The 20,158-nt window shown below is 41.9% G+C and overlaps 1 protein-coding gene across 2 annotated transcripts in view; it reads right to left on the reverse strand.

Annotated features, from left to right (window-relative positions):
- Positions 1–526: 526 nt before the first annotated feature.
- The window catches only part of LOC139777845 (serine/threonine-protein kinase SIK3), a 196,087-nt gene continuing 176,455 nt past the window's right edge, over positions 527–20,158 (reverse strand). For both annotated transcript variants that reach the window (XM_071715484.1, XM_071715485.1), the window contains one exon: positions 527–3,221. In XM_071715484.1, coding sequence (XP_071571585.1) covers positions 2,718–3,221 — 504 coding nt within the window. In that variant the 3' untranslated portion in view covers positions 527–2,717. The remainder of the gene's footprint in view (positions 3,222–20,158) is intronic.

A 20,158-nucleotide genomic window follows, 5' to 3' on the forward strand; every position in this document is an offset into this window, starting at 1 on the left:
AAGACGAAGAATTGTACGTGAAATTCACTTTAAAAAAAATATATATATATACATACAATATAGGCAATCAAGATCCGGTCCTGACCTATTACGGCGTTTTCCTTGTAATTTGATTGTTTCTTTTATTATAAAGAATCACGTCTTGTACGCCACATGCGCGAATTTTGGGACACCCTGTATATGTCATAATAAAAGTATGAAATCAGTAGTTGTATACACTTACAATAAGCTTATATATTAACTTTACCAATAAAAAGACTAGAAAACTGATATCTTTACTAGCAAATACACTAATTGTTATTCTAATTTAGCAAAAATATATTCAAACAACATATAATTCAAAGTGTAATTATAGTTTACTATGCTGAAATAAATAAAAACCATATTTTAAATAACGTAAAAATATTTATTTATTTTATAAACAATTCTTTTTCGTGTTTAGTTTTATGATAAGTTATTAGCTTATTAAGTTGTTGCATATAAAAAATAGTGAACTTTTCAATGAAATTTAAAAAACGATAGTAACTTTGCTTAAAATAAATTTTATTAATCAATATAAACGCTTGCAGATACACTTTTCCGAACATGATATAAGTGCATTTATATCCACGCGTAGAAGTTTGAATTTCTGGAATGCCTCAAAAGCGATTTTGACTGTTGTTTTATTTTTTAATATCTTCTCTACTAAAAAATAGTATCGATGTTTAAAAAAGTAATCAGTTGGAGAAAAGATGCGATGAATATGGATGAGGAGAGTCTTATATTCCCAGATAGCAAAGCGTGTCTCAACAAAATCGCGCAAACCTGTGATTGCTTAATATGATGCTGGCAACTTTCCGTACATTTGCTTCAATTAATTTTGAGTAATTTAATATTTGAAGCAACACGCAGGCAACATTGGATACATGTATTGCCAGCAATTTGTCGGCAGGAAAGCAGCATTAAATTTACTTCGCGTTGCTAACAATATGACAGCAACAGCATTGTGTGATCCTATGAATTATTACAGCAACATGACAGTAACAGCTCGAAATTTGAATCAGACGATTTTAGACCGCAGCATAAGTTGCCAACAAGTTGTGCTAGCAAGTTGCTATACAAAATTGTTATATCGTGAAGACAACAACTTGCTGACAAATGGGGACTCAGTTGCCACAATTCTGATAGCAACACATACTATGTTATCGGCAACATGCCAGCAACAATGCAGACACGTTGCTATCTGAGTTGCTACTGGTTCAATTTGATGACTGTTATTGTTGAGATATGTGGTTGAGTATTGTCATGAAACAATATAATATAGCGTCTATTGATAGTCTATTGATTAATGTAAGCTGTCTTATGCATAATATTTCATAGCGGATAACACTACTAGTAGATCACTAAAAACAGTCACTACTATATATTGCTTCATGACAATGTTCGACCATGCTCAAAAACAATAATCATGAAACTGAACCAATTACGATATAAGATTCTTTTTCATTCATATTCATCAAATCTCATCAACTAATTATCATTTTTTAAAACATCTATATTACTTTTTAACGGAAAAAATCGCTAAAAAGTAGTTTGGACGTTTAAACAAGAATTACTTTTGTTCTTTTATTTCAATTAAATAAAATATATCACGTTGCACGCAATTTAATCAATATACCACTTGTTAATGAGATTTACAATTCGTAAATTATATCAGTATGTTTTAATACACACTGAATTGTTTTAGTAAGTGTATATATTTACTAGTAATAGTAAACATGTTTATTTTTTTATTACCTTCTTTAACATTTTAATGTAAACATTTACTAGTAAGTGTATACAAGTACTGAATTTTACGTTTTTACTGTAATATATACAACGCAGTTTAATGTATATTTTTGTCATTTATTTTTGTTTCATGTAAATAATGACATCTCGCCACAACGTAACTATTTACAGTAAGGTCATTTTATGTTATAGATCTGTTCATAAATTGTATGTGGCACAAAGAAAGAGAACTGTGTTTGTTAATATTTGTCTAGTACAAATTACAATATTCTCATTTCCCATTTCCTTATATAATTAAGTTTACAAATAGTTCAAAGTAATACAAATTAAAAAACTTGAAATTTTATGTATGTATATGTCTCTAACATTAAAAATATATTTGATAAAAAAATATTATGAACAAAATAGAAAACATAAATAGCACTCAGTCAGTATATGTATTGAATTAATGCAAATAGACTGGACGAATCAGTAAGTCGTTCTTTGCATCTACACTGGGTGCTATTATTAATTCCATAATCATGAATAAATTTTTCATTGAAATTTTTCAGTACTTAATGAGTTTACACAACATCTGCTATAGTTAAAATATAAAGAAAATAAACTGTTTATGTTTTTTGGAAATTATTAAACATGCATATAATAGAATATTTCAATGTTTCAGAAGATATAAATATACAACTAATATATTTCCCTATTTACAATTTTATATTATAAATAAGATGGCTCTTATCTTATCTCTCGAAACAAACACTAAAAAACGTATAATACATTGAATGTTACACGAATATAATAACACAGTAATGTTATTATATATATGAAGAATGAAGGTAATTTAAAAATACCATTTGTGTATATGCAACGTGTGCAATACTGTGATGAATAGTGTATGTTACACTTGGAATGTAACGTAATGTATAAAAACATATTATATTACATGCTGGTTGTCGTCAAACAGTAATACATGAAATCAATTGCTGACAAAGTTGACTATATTGCAATTGGTCCCCACTAATCCTACGCATCTTTATTCCCTTCGCTTCTCTTTCCTCCGATTCACATACCCTAAGTTCAATTTGTACGCCACCGGGATATTCTAAACTAAGTCCACTACCTTCCACTTCCTCTCTTGAAAATATAAAACCTTTCGGTGGCGCTCTCGCATCTATTATTTGTTTGACACGACCTAATATAGTTTCGGAATTTAATCTGCTTGACTCATCGGATAAAGGAACCTCGACTTCGGTAGGTATCGGATTGTGCGGTCTACCGATACCGCGTGTTATACTAGGTCTCGAAGGATCGCACGGCTCTGAAATAATAAAACTCGGAAGAGTGTTGTAATGAGGTAATGCATCTTCTAGTGAATCTGGCGATGGAGATGGAGATGGCGAGCAACTAATTAACGTCACTTGTCCTCCAAGAACATCTGTTACTGAAATTTGTGGTGGTACCTGTAAACAAATATCAAAATTAAAAATTAAACATTTCAAGTAAGATTATGTGGTACTACAGCATATTACAAATTTTTTATCCGTTACTTTCTTTTTTTCTAAGAAAAAGAAACAAGAAAATCATCGATACTTACTGGCTATTATTATATATTGATATAAAGAAATATTAAATATTAATGTTTTTCTTTAAGTTAAATTTAACTCAATAAAATTATATTAAGTTATATTAAAATGATTATAACAGAATTATATTAAAACACAATATTTAAATAAAATGTTGAACTTCTACAAAAGTAAGACATTATTTTGTTCTTTTTATTAATTCTATAAGAAATCAACAATTTTATATAACATATCATTATAATATACAATAACGAGATTTAATTCGGTTTCTTCTCATTATCAATCCAATATATTATATTTGGCGATTAAATAAGTAAGTCAATGATCACAGTTAAGGGACCGAATTAAATCTCATCACTGTACATTTACAGTTAAAGAAAAAATTTTCTAAAAAAAATAGAATAATAAAAAATCTGTCTAAGCAAATAATGAAATAAATATTGATCTCAAGTAATTTTAATTTTTATATTTTATTTCTCACAAAATTTACTTAAATATATTAAATTAACATATTTGTAAAGAAGTTATAAGGAAAATAAAAAATATTAAGAATTGTATAAAATTTGTAACATAAGCTTATTTACAAATAATGCTAGCAAGTGTATTTTTATAAATTTTTTCATAAATTAATTTCTGAAAAAACCTAATTAGCAGTAAAGACTTTAAGGGGATCCTATAGCGAAGGCCGAACTCCGACGATGTTGATAATGTCAACATTTCTAATCCTTTTTCTATTTTCTATGTTACCTATATCCTTGTCTAATGAGATATTTATATGATACATCTGTCCTTGTCCGATTGCTGCGCCATCTCTCGCTACACGCACAGTATAACCAGTATGTTCACTCAACCCTTTCTTGTGGTTTGCGCCGATCCGTACTGCGCATCACCATTTTCGATGGTGCCACCAATCAGAGGATTTTTGTATATGTGGTAGTGCAAAGTCGGTGTGACGCCACAGCGGTCAAATTTTCGGTGACATAGTATCGCAAAAATTAAAAATTCGTTAATCAGTGTGTCGCCAAAATGAATAAAAGCAGAAGTTACAAAATTTGCAGCGTTCGAGACTGTCAAAATACGAGCAAGAACTCAAATTTCCATTTCTTTACTTTCCCTAAGGATGACGAAAGGTTTGTACATGTCAAGACTTTGTACATACATGTTACAGGACAATTTTTTTCCTTTAAATCATAAATTATATAAATTATAATACAAAAATTTAATAATTTTAGGTTAAAACAGTGGGCAATTGCGTGTCGTCGAGAGGATCTTTAAAAAAAAAACACCAGAACATGTGTATTCCAGCAATAGAATTTGCAGCGACCACTTTGAGGACCGAATGTATGCAAATGATTTAAAAAACCGTTTGCTTCCTTTGGCTCAACCAACTCTCAATTTGGATGAAAACTTAGAAAATAATCGGAATAGCGTAAGTAAAGAAATGGTCAATTAAAGAGTAAAAGAATCGAGTTAATAAATATGCTACAGCTGATGAAGTTAATTCATTTTTCTTCCGCTCTGGAATTGACCATGAATGGTGTTTGTCAAATAATGGAAAGAAAAATGAATTAAATTTATCATTTATTTTTAGTTTTAAGGCTGTCACTGCCATTGTCTTTGTAACAATTTTGCATGTAAACAGCGGTTTGATCCTGATAGATGTGATCTTCTTTATAAAATCTGATTTCAGAATTGTGCAAATGTAAAAACTAACACTTCATCTGGCATTTGACAAACCACTCATTCGGTGGAAGAGGAAGAAAGGTTGCAGCTTTCTGCAGAGCATGATGTACAAGCGGAATACAATGTCGACTTGGAACCAGTTAACATCATCGCCAATTCTCTTCAGCCTTATATCATTGTTCTTTCAGCAAACAGCAGTATGGCAGATCCTAACATTGCAGTTACCGCAGGGTCCAGTGGTGTTAGGGACCACAAAGGAGTCCAACCGCTACTGAATCAAAGTATTCATAAAGTTACTCAAACCACGAACGATTTGTCTGCTCATACTCCGAGAAAATTAAAGGCACAAGCAGAAATTAGAATGCTAAAAAAAGAAAATAGAATAATAACAAAAAAGAATGCTGCTTTGCATGAAATAATAAAAAAAATGGCACATGTAACCAAAGATCAATTTTTGGAGGCATGTGAAAAATTTTTGCCACCACAAATAGCAATGTTCGTAAGAGTAACAAGTATTATCTGACAAGAAACAAGCCCGAGGTCGGAGGTATTCCCTACAATTTAAACGATTGTGCATGAATTTGTATTTTAAAGGGCCAAGAGCGTACAGGTCTTTGTCATCGATATTTTATTTGCCAAGTAGAACAACTCTCAATAGAATGACAGTTAATATTTCTATTACGAACGGCATAAATCAAAACGTGTTCAATTTACTGACCGTTAAATTTGCAACTATGCAAGAGTCTGAAAAAATTTGCGTAATATGCTTTGATGAAATGTCATTAAAATGTCATTTATATTATAATACAAAGACTGATGAATTTATCGGTTTTCATGATAGTGGCAATGAAAAGCAATTTCAACCAGCAAAATTTGCATGCGTCTTTATTGCAAGAAGTATTTTTGGTGATTGGAAACAACCTCTTGCGTACGAACTTTCAAATACAGCTTGTTCAACTGCAGTTCTCAAACAATTACTCGCTCAATGTATTTTTCAATTGCAAAATATTGGTTTAACAGTTGCTGCCGTAGTGTGTGATATATGGGTCCTAAAAATAAGCAGCTCGCAAATGAATTAAGAATTACGCCTGATACCCCATATTTTACCGCAAGATATTTTTCCTATTCGATGTGCCGCATTTGATGAAGGCAACGCGAAATATGTTTTTAAAATATACTTTCATGTTTGGCCAATTTTTTGTTAAGATGGAGTACGTAAGCCAATTTTCAGGTTAGCACCAAAATTAACTAACTTTCATGTAAATCCAGGTCCATTCCAAAAAATGAAAACTCAATTAGCTACTCAGCTTCTTAGTCAATCTGTGGTGGCAGGTATAAGTACATATATGCATTTTGGGAAAATATCACCTGAGGCAATTGGAACGGTAACTTTCATAGACAAGATGGATAAACTTTTTGACGTATTAAATTCTACCACGAAATATAAGGGAGAAAAATTGCACGCTCACGTTTTCGAAGGGAATGAATTCCAGACTGCCTTTTTAAAAGAATGTTTAGAGTTTTTTGATTCATTAATAATTATTAATCACGATGCACGATGGTCAAAACATGACAAATCAAATGAAGTTTATCCATGGCTGAAAAGTTACTATTTCAGGCGTGCTGCAACTATGGGAATGCCTCAAAGAAAAAGGATTTGATTCTGTGCAAACAAGGAGATTAAATCAAGATCCTATAGAAAACTTTTTTGGAAAAATTCGTTTAGAAGGAGGAAACTGTTCGAACCCTCCTGCCGTGGCGTTCATTCGAGCATTCAAAAAATTACTGTTTCACAATTTCTTTAATACGTTGAACGAAAACTGCGAGGATGATTTTGACAATATCTTGTTAGACCTAAACAGATGGAATCAAGATGAAATCAAAGAAATTGAAGAATAAAGTGAAAGCGGACTTTTTAATGAATTTATGCCGGATGATGTTGATTATCAAAAGTTCGATTTAGTTGAAAAAAAATTTAATTCGTTATATAAGCGGTTTTTTTATTCGTAAATGTTTAAAGAAACATTCATGCACAATTTGCGAAGGATACAGTATCGATCACGTAGAATTTGAAGATTCGACAATTTTTTGTTTTTTTAAGGCATACCAAAACCAAAATTCAAATTTCGGGAATTTAAAATTGCCACATAATAATTTTATTTTTTACGTGTGCTCGTTGGAAGCGATTTTCAATGAGCACTTTCAAAATATTGTTTTACAGAAAAATGTTATACAAAAATTATTAACAGAGGCTGAACTAAGAACATTTAAGCACCCATGCAGCAGTTTCCCACATTATTACTTGAAAAAATTATTTTTTAGAATGCGGTTATATTACACGTTAAAATTTATAAATCATAACTTTCGATCATCCAATAACCCAAATAAAATGATTATTTGGAGACACGAATGAATACCGCCGTATATGTAAATACATGAAATGTATACATGTAAATGTATTTAACAAATACCGCTGTATAGACAATAAATATAAGTTTACAAAAATTATATTGCTTTGCATTATTAATTTTAATTAAACTTTAACTACGAATATAAAATCTTTAACGACAAATAATAATCGGACTATTTTTTTATAATTTCCACTTTAATCTCATAATTTATAATAGTTATTTCAAATATAATTAGCATTCGAGCAATTCATCGAAACATTGCTATTCCAGCAATTTCATTAATCACTTTTATTTATAATTTATATAAATTTTTGTGTATTTCTACCTAAGCCATTCCTAATAAGAGTGAATAATGTACACAGTTCTTTTGCACATTTAACAAGTAACACTACTCACACGCCGATTTTTTTAAAACTGTGTACACATGTAGAACTTCGAAAAATATTTATGTCGTATTTTTTTATTTTTGCTCATAAAACGTTTTAAGAGTATAATAGGGACTACCCTCAAAATATTAACCTTCTCAACTTTATGTACGTTATTCCGAATAGTTTTTGCACCAAAATACTATCTCTAGGAGTTTTCAGGGTTTTCTGATCTGTAATTTTACCAAAAATTGACGTGCATGGCCTAAAGGATTGTTATACATAAAATTGAGAAGGTTAATATTTCGAGGGTAGTTTCTACTCTTAAAACGCTTTATAAGCAAAAATAAAAAAACACGACACAAATATTTTTCGAAGTTCTACATGTGTGCACAGTTTCAAAAAAATCGACGTATGACATTTGGGTAGTGTTACTTGTAAGTACAACCCGGGGCCCTTTAACCGTTGATACGTCAATGGTCCACCGAAAAACATGGCGGAAAATCGGAAACCAATAGATCAAAGGTGCCGACAGAGAGTGAACATACTGGTTATACTGTGCTACACGCAATACTGCTTATTCTATCAACCTGCATGTGCTTTTGCATAAAAGTTAAAAGCATGCAATTTTTTTTCTAGGCATTTAATCTTAGTTTTAATTGCACGATATTGTTCTTACATGTTTTCCCTACAGCGCACAGTGGTTCCAAATCCCAAAAACCTGGTCAAAATATGAAAGCGGTTTTCAATTTGTACGAAATTTGGTAACGGGGGGTTTTTGAGGTCGCTGATTACGAATCCAAGATCAAAATGACAAATAAAAATGGCGGATCCAATATGGCGGACATGAATGTTAAAAAAAACGTTTAAAAAACGAAAATAGATACATTTTTTGTCATGACCGTTAATTAGAAATAAAATAAAGTTAATAAATATCAAGAATTAAAATTTAGAAAATTATTAGTAGGAGCTCAAATAAAAAGTAAAAGATGTATAATAAATATGCATTTATCAAAATAAGTTTAATAATAATAAACTAAGTATAGGCTCTCCTGAATAAATTAAATAAAGGAAAGTGAGAGAGGCAATCGGAGCCACGCGCGGTAATTAATGCGCAATCAAAATAGAGTCAATAGGATAAAATATATTAGTTAATACATATTCGGACGTTTCGACACTTTCTTTGTGTCATCTTCAGCGTGTAAACAAAATTAAAATACATAAAAATTTCAGACGATATAAATTACAGTCAAACGCGATAAAATGATATATAGGGGAGACCGGGGCTAAACCGCCAGTTTTTTTTCGGTGCCGATTTTTAACAAGAAAATAAATAATTTTAGTTAAATGTGGTATACCACTGTAAAGAGTGAACCTTTAGCTACAAAATTTATATAGGAAATTTTTATCTATGTTGCTTTGTTTAACCGGTATAGAGCAAAAACGACAACGGTGGAAAAATTGAAATCTCAAAAATGCCGGGGTTGAACCGCCACCCCCCCCCCGGGGCTAATCCGCCACACTGCATTTTCAATACATATACGTACATCTAATCCTGAAAAATGATAGGATACATTTTAATAATTGTTTTTTAAGAGAAAAATATAAAAATTTATATAAAATTTGTATGCAAAACATTATTAAAAAATAATTGTTTTACCTATTCCATAAAACAATTTAGGTACGTGAATACAGAGGTTAACCAAATCGTAAACTCCCCAACGGCACGTCACATTGTCAACGCGGGCAACCACGGGGAATACGCGTGACGGCGTTCCGGTGCCATAGGATCAGCGCGGACCCTCGAGCAACCTAACCAAGCCGCGTTTCTCGCGGGGGAGCGATAAATAGCGACAGGAGGCTTAGAAAAGCTCGTGGTGGAGCGCGACCATTTTACCGACTCGACGGCGTCCTCGCGCCGATTCCTCGACGCGCCGACGACGACTACGACGACGACGGCCACGACCACCACGACGACGACGGCCACGACCACCACGACGACAACGGCCACGACCACCACGACAACGACGACGACGACGACGACGATGACCACCACCGACACCACCACCACTACAACGGCGGCGACAATGACGCCGGGACGATGCGGCGACCGCTGGACGATGCGGTCGCACGCGCGACTGTCACTGACACAACGACCAACAACGACGATTTACCGCGGCCGGGAGTCGGGACGATCTACAGCGCGCGCGGCATGTCAACTCTCGCGCGGAAATCGCGGGATCTCAGAGCCGTGCCGTGCCTCGCCGTACCTCGCCGACGTGCCGTGAGCGTGAGCGATCGGTCCGCCATCTTTTCGGTCGGCCAAAACACCCGTTTTGCGACGATACGTGCGTACCATTTCCCTCCTACACAAACTGACGCACGTGCAAGGGAAGACAGAATCACGCTCGAGGGAAACCTAACCTGAAATCGCCGTGAGCTGAAGTCGTGCGCCCGGCGCGCCACAGTGACGAGACTGGCGGACCAGCCCCGGGTGCTTACTGGCGGATAAGCCCCAAACATAAGTTTCAGGTTTGATCGCCCACGAAATATTAGACATCAACGATAATAAAAAAACTACACTGGATTCGTGTTCAGCATGCATTACTCTTTATAATCACGAGTAGCTATGTAACAGGTACTCCGAGCTCGGGCCGGCCGCGGGGGGTGAGGGGCGCGGGGGAATCGGGCGAGGGGGGGGGGCGCGCCTGACCAATCACCGACCGGCCTTTCCGTACTACTTTTCTATAACGGAAAGGTAAGACGGTGATTGGTCAGGCGCGCTCCCCCCTCGCCCGATTCCCCCGCGCCCCTCACCCCCCGCGACCGGCCTGAGGCTAGAAGTATTACCGACCGCGCGCGGAAATCGCGCGTCCTCCCGCGTCGGTCGTCGCGCGCTAACTGATTCTCTTGGGAAAATATGAGCGTCGCGCGTTATCGACCGCGCGCGGAGAAGGAGATCGAACGCGTTTGAACGCGTTTGAACGCGTTTGAACGCGTTTGAACGCGTTCGAACTTGTTCAAGGTCGCTCCTCGAGAGACGTTCCACGAAAATGCGTTCAAGGTCGTTCATTTCGCGGGTCCCGATTACCTTTCTTCGTTGTTGTTTTTCCTCGGTTCGAAGGTCGTTTCATCCCGTATCGCGGATGACGCGATCGCGGCGATTGTGGAGCTAGCGGAGTCGGGGGATCTGGGGAGCGCGGGATCGCGTAGAGATGATGAAAAAAGGAAAAAGAAAGACAGAGAACACACAGATGAGACATGAATTTTTTTATTTTGAAAAACTAAAATTATACGTATGTCGACGTGCGCTCACATTATTTTGCGCGTATGAATATACATTTGCAGACACGCGTCGCGACATTATGATCGGAAACAGAGCGCGGTAATTTCACAGTCGACGATGTTGTTAGGATCGAAGAATTCGCTCTTCAGTATCGCATTTTTAGCTGAAGTGCCAGTCTTGATAGCGTTGGCGGCTATCTCCCGATAGCGCGAATACTTCGCGTCGATTTCCTCGGTCGCCGCGTTCAGCGCCGAGAGGATGCGATTGACGCAAAATCGGAGATCGTACAGCGTGAGCACGGTTTTGAGCGACATCGCCACACGAGCCGCGTTGGGTAGCTCAATACGCAGGATCGGCAGGTTGTTGATCATTCCGAATCGCAGCGTCATGTCTCCGATTGTTATCGGTGAGGGGGGGCGGGTTCCGTCGACGGGGGTGGATCGCATACACGATAATACGTCGCGTTTGCGCTCGACCAGTCCTTTCCACATATCGAGCGTCAGAGAGACTTCCCTGCCTTGTTTGTCTCCCAGGGCGATATCCACGTACGAAGGCGTGGGTATACTGTACCACGGTGACTTAATCGTGATACCTAAGGCTAAGTATTTGTAGCCAGTCGTCGTCAGCAGATAACGCGTCGTTAGGACGCGCACCGCAGGCACGTCAACGGGCATGTCGGTGGGGGGATGAGAGCTGGAACGCGACTCCCGATGAAGATGATCGTCCGTCAAATCGATTCTTCGTATCTTGCAGTCGTCGTTCATCTCCGAATCCGTCTCGCGAGGGGAAAAACCCTTCGGCGCGGGTCGATCGGTCAGCGTCGAGAACATTTCGCACGCGCTGTAGTATCGTTCGTTTCTGATTTTTTATCCGACGCGTCGTATTCGGCTGACGATGCGATACTGATGCTTTGGGGGGACACATCGGTATAAGTAGAAAAGTTCTTACTATATATCGCGCGATGTGCGGTGTGGTGTGGGAATTTGCGCAGTTCTCTACTTCCTTCGGCGGATACGGCGATCGGAAAGCCGAACGCCGCCGTCGTCGTCGTCATCGTACGAATCGCTCGCCGGTGACGTTAAATCGTTGAGGCGTACGATTCGATCGAGGAGATCGCGCAACTGTTGCAACAGTTCGGCCTTAGGGCAGACGATATTCAGCATCCGTAGATCGAATTTACCAGCCGCTGTGACGGCCTTCGTAAATTCGTTGAATTTGTAGAACTGCGTCCGAGTGGTGAAGTACAGATTGCCGTCGACGTATCGGATGATCGACGTCACACCGGTCGGTATTCCGGGAAACGTCGTTTCGAGAGGTGTAAATCTGACAACTCTCTTCGCACATTCGTCTACTTCGGCTACCGAGTTACCGTTAAACACCACGAAGGAACGTCCTCTGTAGGTGTTTACCGCTCCGTTGATTATCGTTTTTTCGGGAAAGCCGAGTTGTTGCAAGGTCTTCGGCCAATCTGGTCTCAGACTAAATTCAGGATATTGAACCCTGTATACCAAATTATTTACGAACACCATGAGATCACCGGACGGGGATTGATAGGCGGCGGCTATGCGTGTGTAATTGTTCTGAAGAAAGCTCATGTGATTTGAAAGGGCTAACGGTCCGTTGTACGTCCTACCGTCCAGATCGATCGACCAAACGTAACGCTTGTACGAGATGTACATTCGATTTTCCAAAATCAATATCACGTTTACGCGATCAATGCTGCACAGGTCCGGCGATGGCTGCGGCGGCTGCGGCGGCGGTGGCGCCGGCGTCTGCGAGGGCTCGTTCGCCAGTTTTTCACCGTACAAACGTTGAATGTCCATAATGTCGAAATTGTCGAGCTTGACCGGATACTGCTTGACGGGCGAGTACGCGAACATCACCGAAGTCGGGCGCTTATTGTGCAACAATCCGAGAGAGTGACCGATCTCGTGCGTCAGCGTGAATTGTAGGGAGAACTTATCAGAGAGATTTTTACTGACGTGAATGTGCCACGGCTCGTCCCCGTCGACGTGCACCTCGGAGACGAATCCCGCTTCGTCCGTCGGGAGAGACGCGTGGGCGAGCACGTTACCGGGACCGTCGAATTTGGCCGAGCAATGTGGTCCGTTTGCCTTGACATTCGTGTTACTGTGACGTAGGCGTCGCCAAGATATTATAATGTCAGGATTCGTTTCGGAGCGTTCGAACGTCAATGCTGAATGCTGCGACCACAGGTCGAACGCGGCCCGCGCCGTGTTTAACTCGTTCTCGGTGGCTACGAAAAAATCCCACGTCAGGTGCGTCTTTGGCCATTTGGATAAACTCGCTCTCGTTCCGTGCTTCAGGATATCTCGAAAACCGCATCGCGGTTTACTCATCATTTGTAGCGTTTCGTTGTTAGGCGTTCCGTCGCCGGGTAAATCGTAGTATTTCTGAAAATCTTCGACGGCTTTGCGAAGAACGTCGTTTCGTCTCTGAGCCGGAACCGCGTCCACATCTTCGGTCAGATATCCGTATTTCTGCAGATAATCGAATGCGAGTGTGTAATTCTCGTCCGTGGGATTGATGCACCTCACGGCGATAAAACACGCGGTTAACGCGATGACGCGTGTGAGCCACATCGTCGAGAGCGAGAGAGAGACGGTAGAACTGCGATGACGGTGCGTTGCGGTTTGAGCGCGATCGCGATGAGCGTTCCGGATGTGAATGTTTACGCGAGGACGCTCGTTAGCGATAGCGCGGATAGGTGGCGGCGGGGTCTCGGGTGGAAAAAATTGCGCTTTTGTCGCATTTCCTCGGCGCGGATAGGTGTGGTGGTGGGGGTTTCGGGTGGAAAAAATTGCGCGTCGAAGATTTCAACGAATGAGTCGGTTTGATAAGATGCATTTTTTCCACGATGCGAAAATGCTATTCTTATTACATTTTTTACCGCAATATCCTACATTTGTCGCATTTCCTCGACGTGGATAGGTGTCGTGGTGGGGGTTTCGGGATGGAAAAACTGCGTCGACGATTCCGGCGGATGAGTCGGTTTGATAAGATGCATTCTTTTCCTCGATGCATTCTTTTCCTCGATGTAAAAATGCTATTCTTAGTATTTTTTTACCACAATATCCTTCTTTTGTCACATTTTCTCGGTATATAAAGAACTCGAGACTAGACTTGGGTGTAGTCTATCCACAGTTTTAACACGAACAATCTCTTTTAAACGTAGTGAAACAAAGACGATGGAAAAACTAAATGACATAAAAAGTCTCGTCGATTTATTGCAAATCCACACCACGTCCCTGGCGAGAACGGTGGACGAGTATTCCGATTCGGTGCGGCAGCTGCAGCTGCGTTTAAGAAATATCACGGAAAAAGTTCCCGCCTGCATACAATTAACTGTTCGCATTGACGAGGACTCCGTAATGCTGGAGCGAACGTAAGTAGATTTATTAAACATAATTACATGACAGTGTTTATATTTATATTCATGTTTATATTTATATTTATATTTATATTTATATTTATTATATTCATATTTTGTGTAGAGCCATCATCGCCTCCCTAATGAAGAAGTCGCGCAACCAAATACGATTGTTCGTTACCAAAGTTCGTGGGATGCATCGCGATGTTGCGCGACTGGCTTCACCGATCGAGGAGCCAGGTGCGGGACCGGCGGGACGGTGCGGTCGCGAGAGAGAGAGAGACGATGACGACGAGGGGAATCGTGTGGAAAATCGAGAGGATAATAGAGTGATCAACATCGACGACGACGACGTCCCTAAGGGTTGGCCCTCCCAAAAGTAAATAAAAAAGTGTAAAAACAAAAAAATAAATTTTAATAAATTTTAATAAATATTTACAAATATATGAAAAAATATGTACAATATGAAAAATAATAATATTATAAAGAATAACCTCCACCATAGTTATGTTATTTTTGGTCCGCATTAAAACTGCAACCAATGACCATGTCCTTTTACATTATTCGTTATAACGTTTGTCTTAACAATAATCACTACCAGTCTTAAAGGATTTTAAAATATATATTATATATAAAGTGTCACGTTAAGAATAGCGTCAGTCACACTTAAATAAAATGGATACGAAAGAAATCCGTTTTAACATTGTATATTCCGTTATAAAATAGAAGTGTCCTTTTCTTTTATATAAGAAGGATATGTTTTGCGGTGTACGCTTCTGTTATTGATATCGTGTTTCCTTTACCGCTCCCTACCCCATCCAATCACACGCTTGGCGTTATCGCTCACTCGCGCTCGTATGGCGTTATCGCTCACTCGCGCTCGTATCCACGCCTCGCGCTGGAGCGTCTCGGCTTCTCGTTCGTTTCCGTATCGCGCTATCGCTCCCACCCGTCTCGCGTTCGACGCTATCGTTCTCTCCCGTTTCGCGCTCTCGTTTCTCTCTGTTTATCTCGTTGAAAATATCGCGTTTCCGCGACCGGCCATTTTTACGCACTCGGCATTATCGCGCTCCCGCGCCCAACCATTTTTACGTACCGACAGCTTATAATATATACATAGAATACGGGGTATAGGTATGTGAAGAAAAGGAATATCGCATTGTTCGTTGATTTTATATCAGTTTATTATTTAATACAATATGGATAGAAGAATATACATGATGGTGTAAAAAATGAGTAAATACAATATAGATAGACGGATACATATGGAATAAAAAAATGATTAATACAATAAAAATAAGTAATACAATTTAAAAATGAGCAATACATTAAAAATGCAATTATGTCATACGAGTAATATGTTTTTTTACATTTAATCTGTGGAGTCGATGTTGGAGAGACATTCGCGTCGCTCGATCCACCAGTCGCGCAACTTCATCACGTTCTCCATTGCGCAGCACCGTTGATGACGTCCGCAGCGAAACGCGCGATCGGCGCGAAGAATCTCCAACCGATCGATGTCGTCGTACTCGGCGTCGATGGCCCCAATCGTCGCGTCGACGTCGCCGAGAATCTCCTCCAGCCACCTCTTCTTCTCGAGACCTTTTACATAGATTCGCGCGCCGGGCGTCTCTTCTCTCTCCCACGTTTCTTCCAGGTTGTCGCGCACCGCGCGTCGAATAATGGTCTTCGCTAGGCGATAGTCTGTGTCCCCATCCTCCCAACGGAGGCCGTGATGGTTCGCCATCAGCCAGCCGGCCCTTGCCTTCTCGGCGCTCGTCAGCAGATCCCAATTCATCGGCGCGCGAAACACGTGATGCGTCAGTACGCGCGTCTCGCTTCGCAGCACGGCCACCTCCTTCGCGACGAATCTGTCACCCACTACGAATCCCTGTAGGTCGACGAAGATCGTCGTCGTCGTTCTTGCTGCTGTGGCCATTGAGTCAGCGCGTTGGAAAGAAATATGTAATAATGTTCGTTTAAGGATGTGCTTAAACTGCTCGTTCTTAACAGAGTCTGAAGAACAATGGAAGGATCCTCGAATTTATATATCCCTCGTTTCCGGGATGCGATATTCTACAACCGCATTTTTCCGTTAGATAATTTTGCGCACCACGTTGGTCAGCGGACTGTACTCGATGACGCGATCGTGAACGATGAGACAAAAGGCGGTGGTTTTCGGCGGAACGTTTTCCTTGTTTTCGAATTCGATGCGCACGTCCACGGTGGCGCTCTTCACCGAATCGTTTTGACGGGAACAATCAATTACCACGAGTGGAGCTACCCGCGCGAATTCGCGCGGGGAAAAGAGCGCGTCGTCGCGACTGTCCCCGTAGTACGCTCCTCGAAATTTCGCGTACATCTCGTACAGCACGGCGAACTTGTCGCTTTCGAAATCCGCGTTCACGTCGTCGTAGGGATAGAATTCCGAGTTGAGATACAATTTTACGTTGGCGAGCGCGCAATGATCGAACCTCGAGGCGTCCTCCGTGAATTCGTTTCGCCGTCCGGTCTGCAGCGCGAATATGACGTATCGCGGCTTCTCCAATTGTGGCGCGGCTTTCACGGCCCACGAATGCTTGGTTGTGTTCTGCAGCAGGGGAAATTCGTACAGGTCCCAAGAGCGAAAACCCGCGCTCAGAAATCGTCCGCTCTCCAACGTTCGCAACAACGATAACTTAGTCACGTCGTTTAACGCCACGTGAGGCATACGCCATTGCACCTTCAGCAACGTAATTTTAGGATCCTTGGTTGGATCTCTCGGCACGGTTTTTTTCGGATCTACGACGCAGTTGACGTCGTTACGAGCGCGTATCAGGATAAGCTCGTGTCGCGCATTTATCACCACGCGTTTATAGTCCTCGCAGAAACCCAACAGATTGTTCAAAGGTACGCAAAAGTTGAATTGATGGGATGCGCTGTTCAGATTCGATTCGTTTGTTGGATAACTCCATCCGGCGTTCTGCAATCTTCTGGCTCGTTCGACGGTTAGCGACACGTAGTTCTTTATCGTGCTGGTTATTCCGACGTTTCTACACCGGTCGATCTCCACTCCGTCGAGTTCGTATCGAATTTCGTCGAACATAAACGCGACGCAGTTGTTAACTAATTTCGCGTATTGCTCCTCCGTCGTCGCGTCGTCGTCGTAGAGTCGCCCCTCAATGTATAGGAAACTGTCGCACGGCAGCGTATAAAGATCCTGCTGCTGTATGGGTATTCGTATCTCGTCGTTGTGCCCGAACGTCGTATTGACGTATGGGTTATACGTGTGAGTCTCGATTCCAACGATGCGCTCGTCGAAAATCGGCTCACCGCCGATGTTCAGGATGTCGGCCATAACCTTTTCTTTCGATGTGGAAACGACGCGGCGGCGACGCGTTTCTCACGGCGAGACCCAACGATCGTAGGAACCTGACGTTGGCGTTGCTGAGAACGGCTCTCCTTCCTCCTCCACCTCTTCTCTTCCCCACGCTTCCGATCTCGTCGTAGAACGGGCTAGCTCGCTCGTTCGCACAATTCGCGCTAGATCCGTTCAGAACGAGCATCCCTCCTCTCGCTCTTTTTTCTTCAGGTCGTGGAGGTATCACACACACTAACTGCGACGACGACGTATGTGCAGTCTAATCGTTATCTCCTCACCGCGAAAGTCGATCAAGCGATCTTTCTGATCCACGACTCGCACCGTGATATCGGTGACGTTTCGCGCGACGATCGGGAGGTAAATGATCTGCGTCGGAGTCTCCGACAGTTTATATCCCGGTGGAACTTTCGGCGCGAATTCGTGTATCGCGTGCACCGACCGTCCGTTGCTGTACGCTCCCGTGGTGATGCTGCATTCGATGCGAATTATGTTCACGCTCATGACGTCAACGGGTCCGTCGGAAACGTACCATTTGTTCGGTTTTAGGATACGATCGCGCGAGAAACCCAAAAGAGAACCGATGTTGTTTGGTTTTGTAAAATTCACTCTGTAGGCGCACTTTATCTCACTCCTCATGGTATTCTCGTTGGCGCGAAGAGCGAGTATCGTTCTATCACCGCCGTCATCGTCGTCGTTCTCATCGTCGTCCTCGTATATACCATAACCGTCATCGTCATCGTCGTCTTCGTCCTCGTATATGTGATAACCGTCGTCCTTCTCCGTTCGGTTTTTATCTTTTACCCGTCCAGCGTCATCGGTCTGCAGTTTTCCTCCTTTCTCTTTAATTTTTTCTCTCTCACGCGCGCGACGTTCGCGATAAAGAAGAGCGGCGCGCAGATATCTGTTCACGGCTCGCAGCTCGTACGATCCTTCCGGAACGACGATTCTCCGGTCGTCCTCGCCGAAGTAGAAGCGATTGTTCGCGGATGTAACGTTCGGTATCGAATTGTACGTCTCAAAAGTCGCTAAACCCAGCTCATATTCGCCATCGCTCAGATCCAAAACGGGAAAGTGACTCACCGTGAGAACGCTGCTGGTTCCGGTCAACGTGAGCGTCAGCGACATCGCGGGAGAATCGTCCACCACTCCCCCAATCGATCTCGCGAAGAAATCGCAGGCACAGCTGTCCACAGATTCTCTGATCGAATGTCTGAAACGCGCGACGATTGTACGTCACGATCGCGCTCTCGCCGAGATATCGCGCGAGCTCCCTCGGCGGACGGAGATTTCCAAACGCGTCGAAGTAAATCACAACGTTCCCTTTTTTCGCGTAAGCGACCCAATGCGTGCCCGGACCCACCGCGTCGTCGAGATTCACGATGCCGCACTCCGCACATCGCACCCTCGTTGGCAGAGCGTCGCGCATAAACACCCCACGGAAGAACGGTATGCGTAGGCGACGCGCCGATCGATCGAGCTGCTCGTTCGTCGTGACGCCGTACGGAGGTAGATGCACTAACGTCGGCTTCTTCCGCGAAATTTTTTTTTTTCAACGACTCTCCTCGCGCCACCCCTGCGCTTCTTATACGGCGCGAGGTACAACCCGCGACCCTCCATCGCGCGATTGTGTCGCTGCAATTCGTCGAGTTGTCGCTGCGCCGCTTTGCCGGCGCTCACCGCTTTGGCCACGCCAGCCGCGCCACCGATCAAGGAACCAAGCGCGCCCAGCATCGGTAGAAAAGGCAAGAAGCCGCCGCGTTTCGCTGTCGGAAGTATTCTCCGCTTCTTTCTCTCGCTCTTCCTTCTTGTCTTCGTGTTTCTCCTCAATCCCATTCCTTTCCTCGTTTTCCTTTTGCGTTCCATACCCATGCCCAGTTTCGTCTTCGCCTTCATAGCCGCCCATACAGCCGCCGCGGCGAGTCTCTCACCAGCCGTGGAATCCTTCGCGGTGACGCGCTCGCGCGCCCTCTCGGCGAGCTGTCGATCGGCGACGTGTCGCTCGGCGAGCTCGCCGCTTCGCGAATACGCGACGTCGTGCTCTCGACACGCCGCGTCCAACGGATTGATGCCTTCTTCACCGCGCGCTAGTCTTTTCGCTAGACGCGTACCGGGTCCACAAAATTGATAGCCGGGTATGTGCAGCTCGAAGGGAAGAGCGTTTATCGCGCGATTGAGTAGACCGGCGCCGCGCATTCGGTCGCGGTTGTGGGAGGATTTATTTCTTCTTACTTCGAACGGGAAGTCGATGACTCACCGTTCATAGCGAGCACGCTATTGCATACGTAGCAGTCCTTGATGAGCGGCGGTGGACCGTCTA

Source organism: Temnothorax nylanderi, unplaced genomic scaffold (genome assembly GCF_030848795.1).
Source record: "Temnothorax nylanderi isolate EJ_2023f unplaced genomic scaffold, tnyl_v1.0 TNYL_tig0166_pilon, whole genome shotgun sequence".
Taxonomy (NCBI): domain Eukaryota; kingdom Metazoa; phylum Arthropoda; class Insecta; order Hymenoptera; family Formicidae; genus Temnothorax; species Temnothorax nylanderi.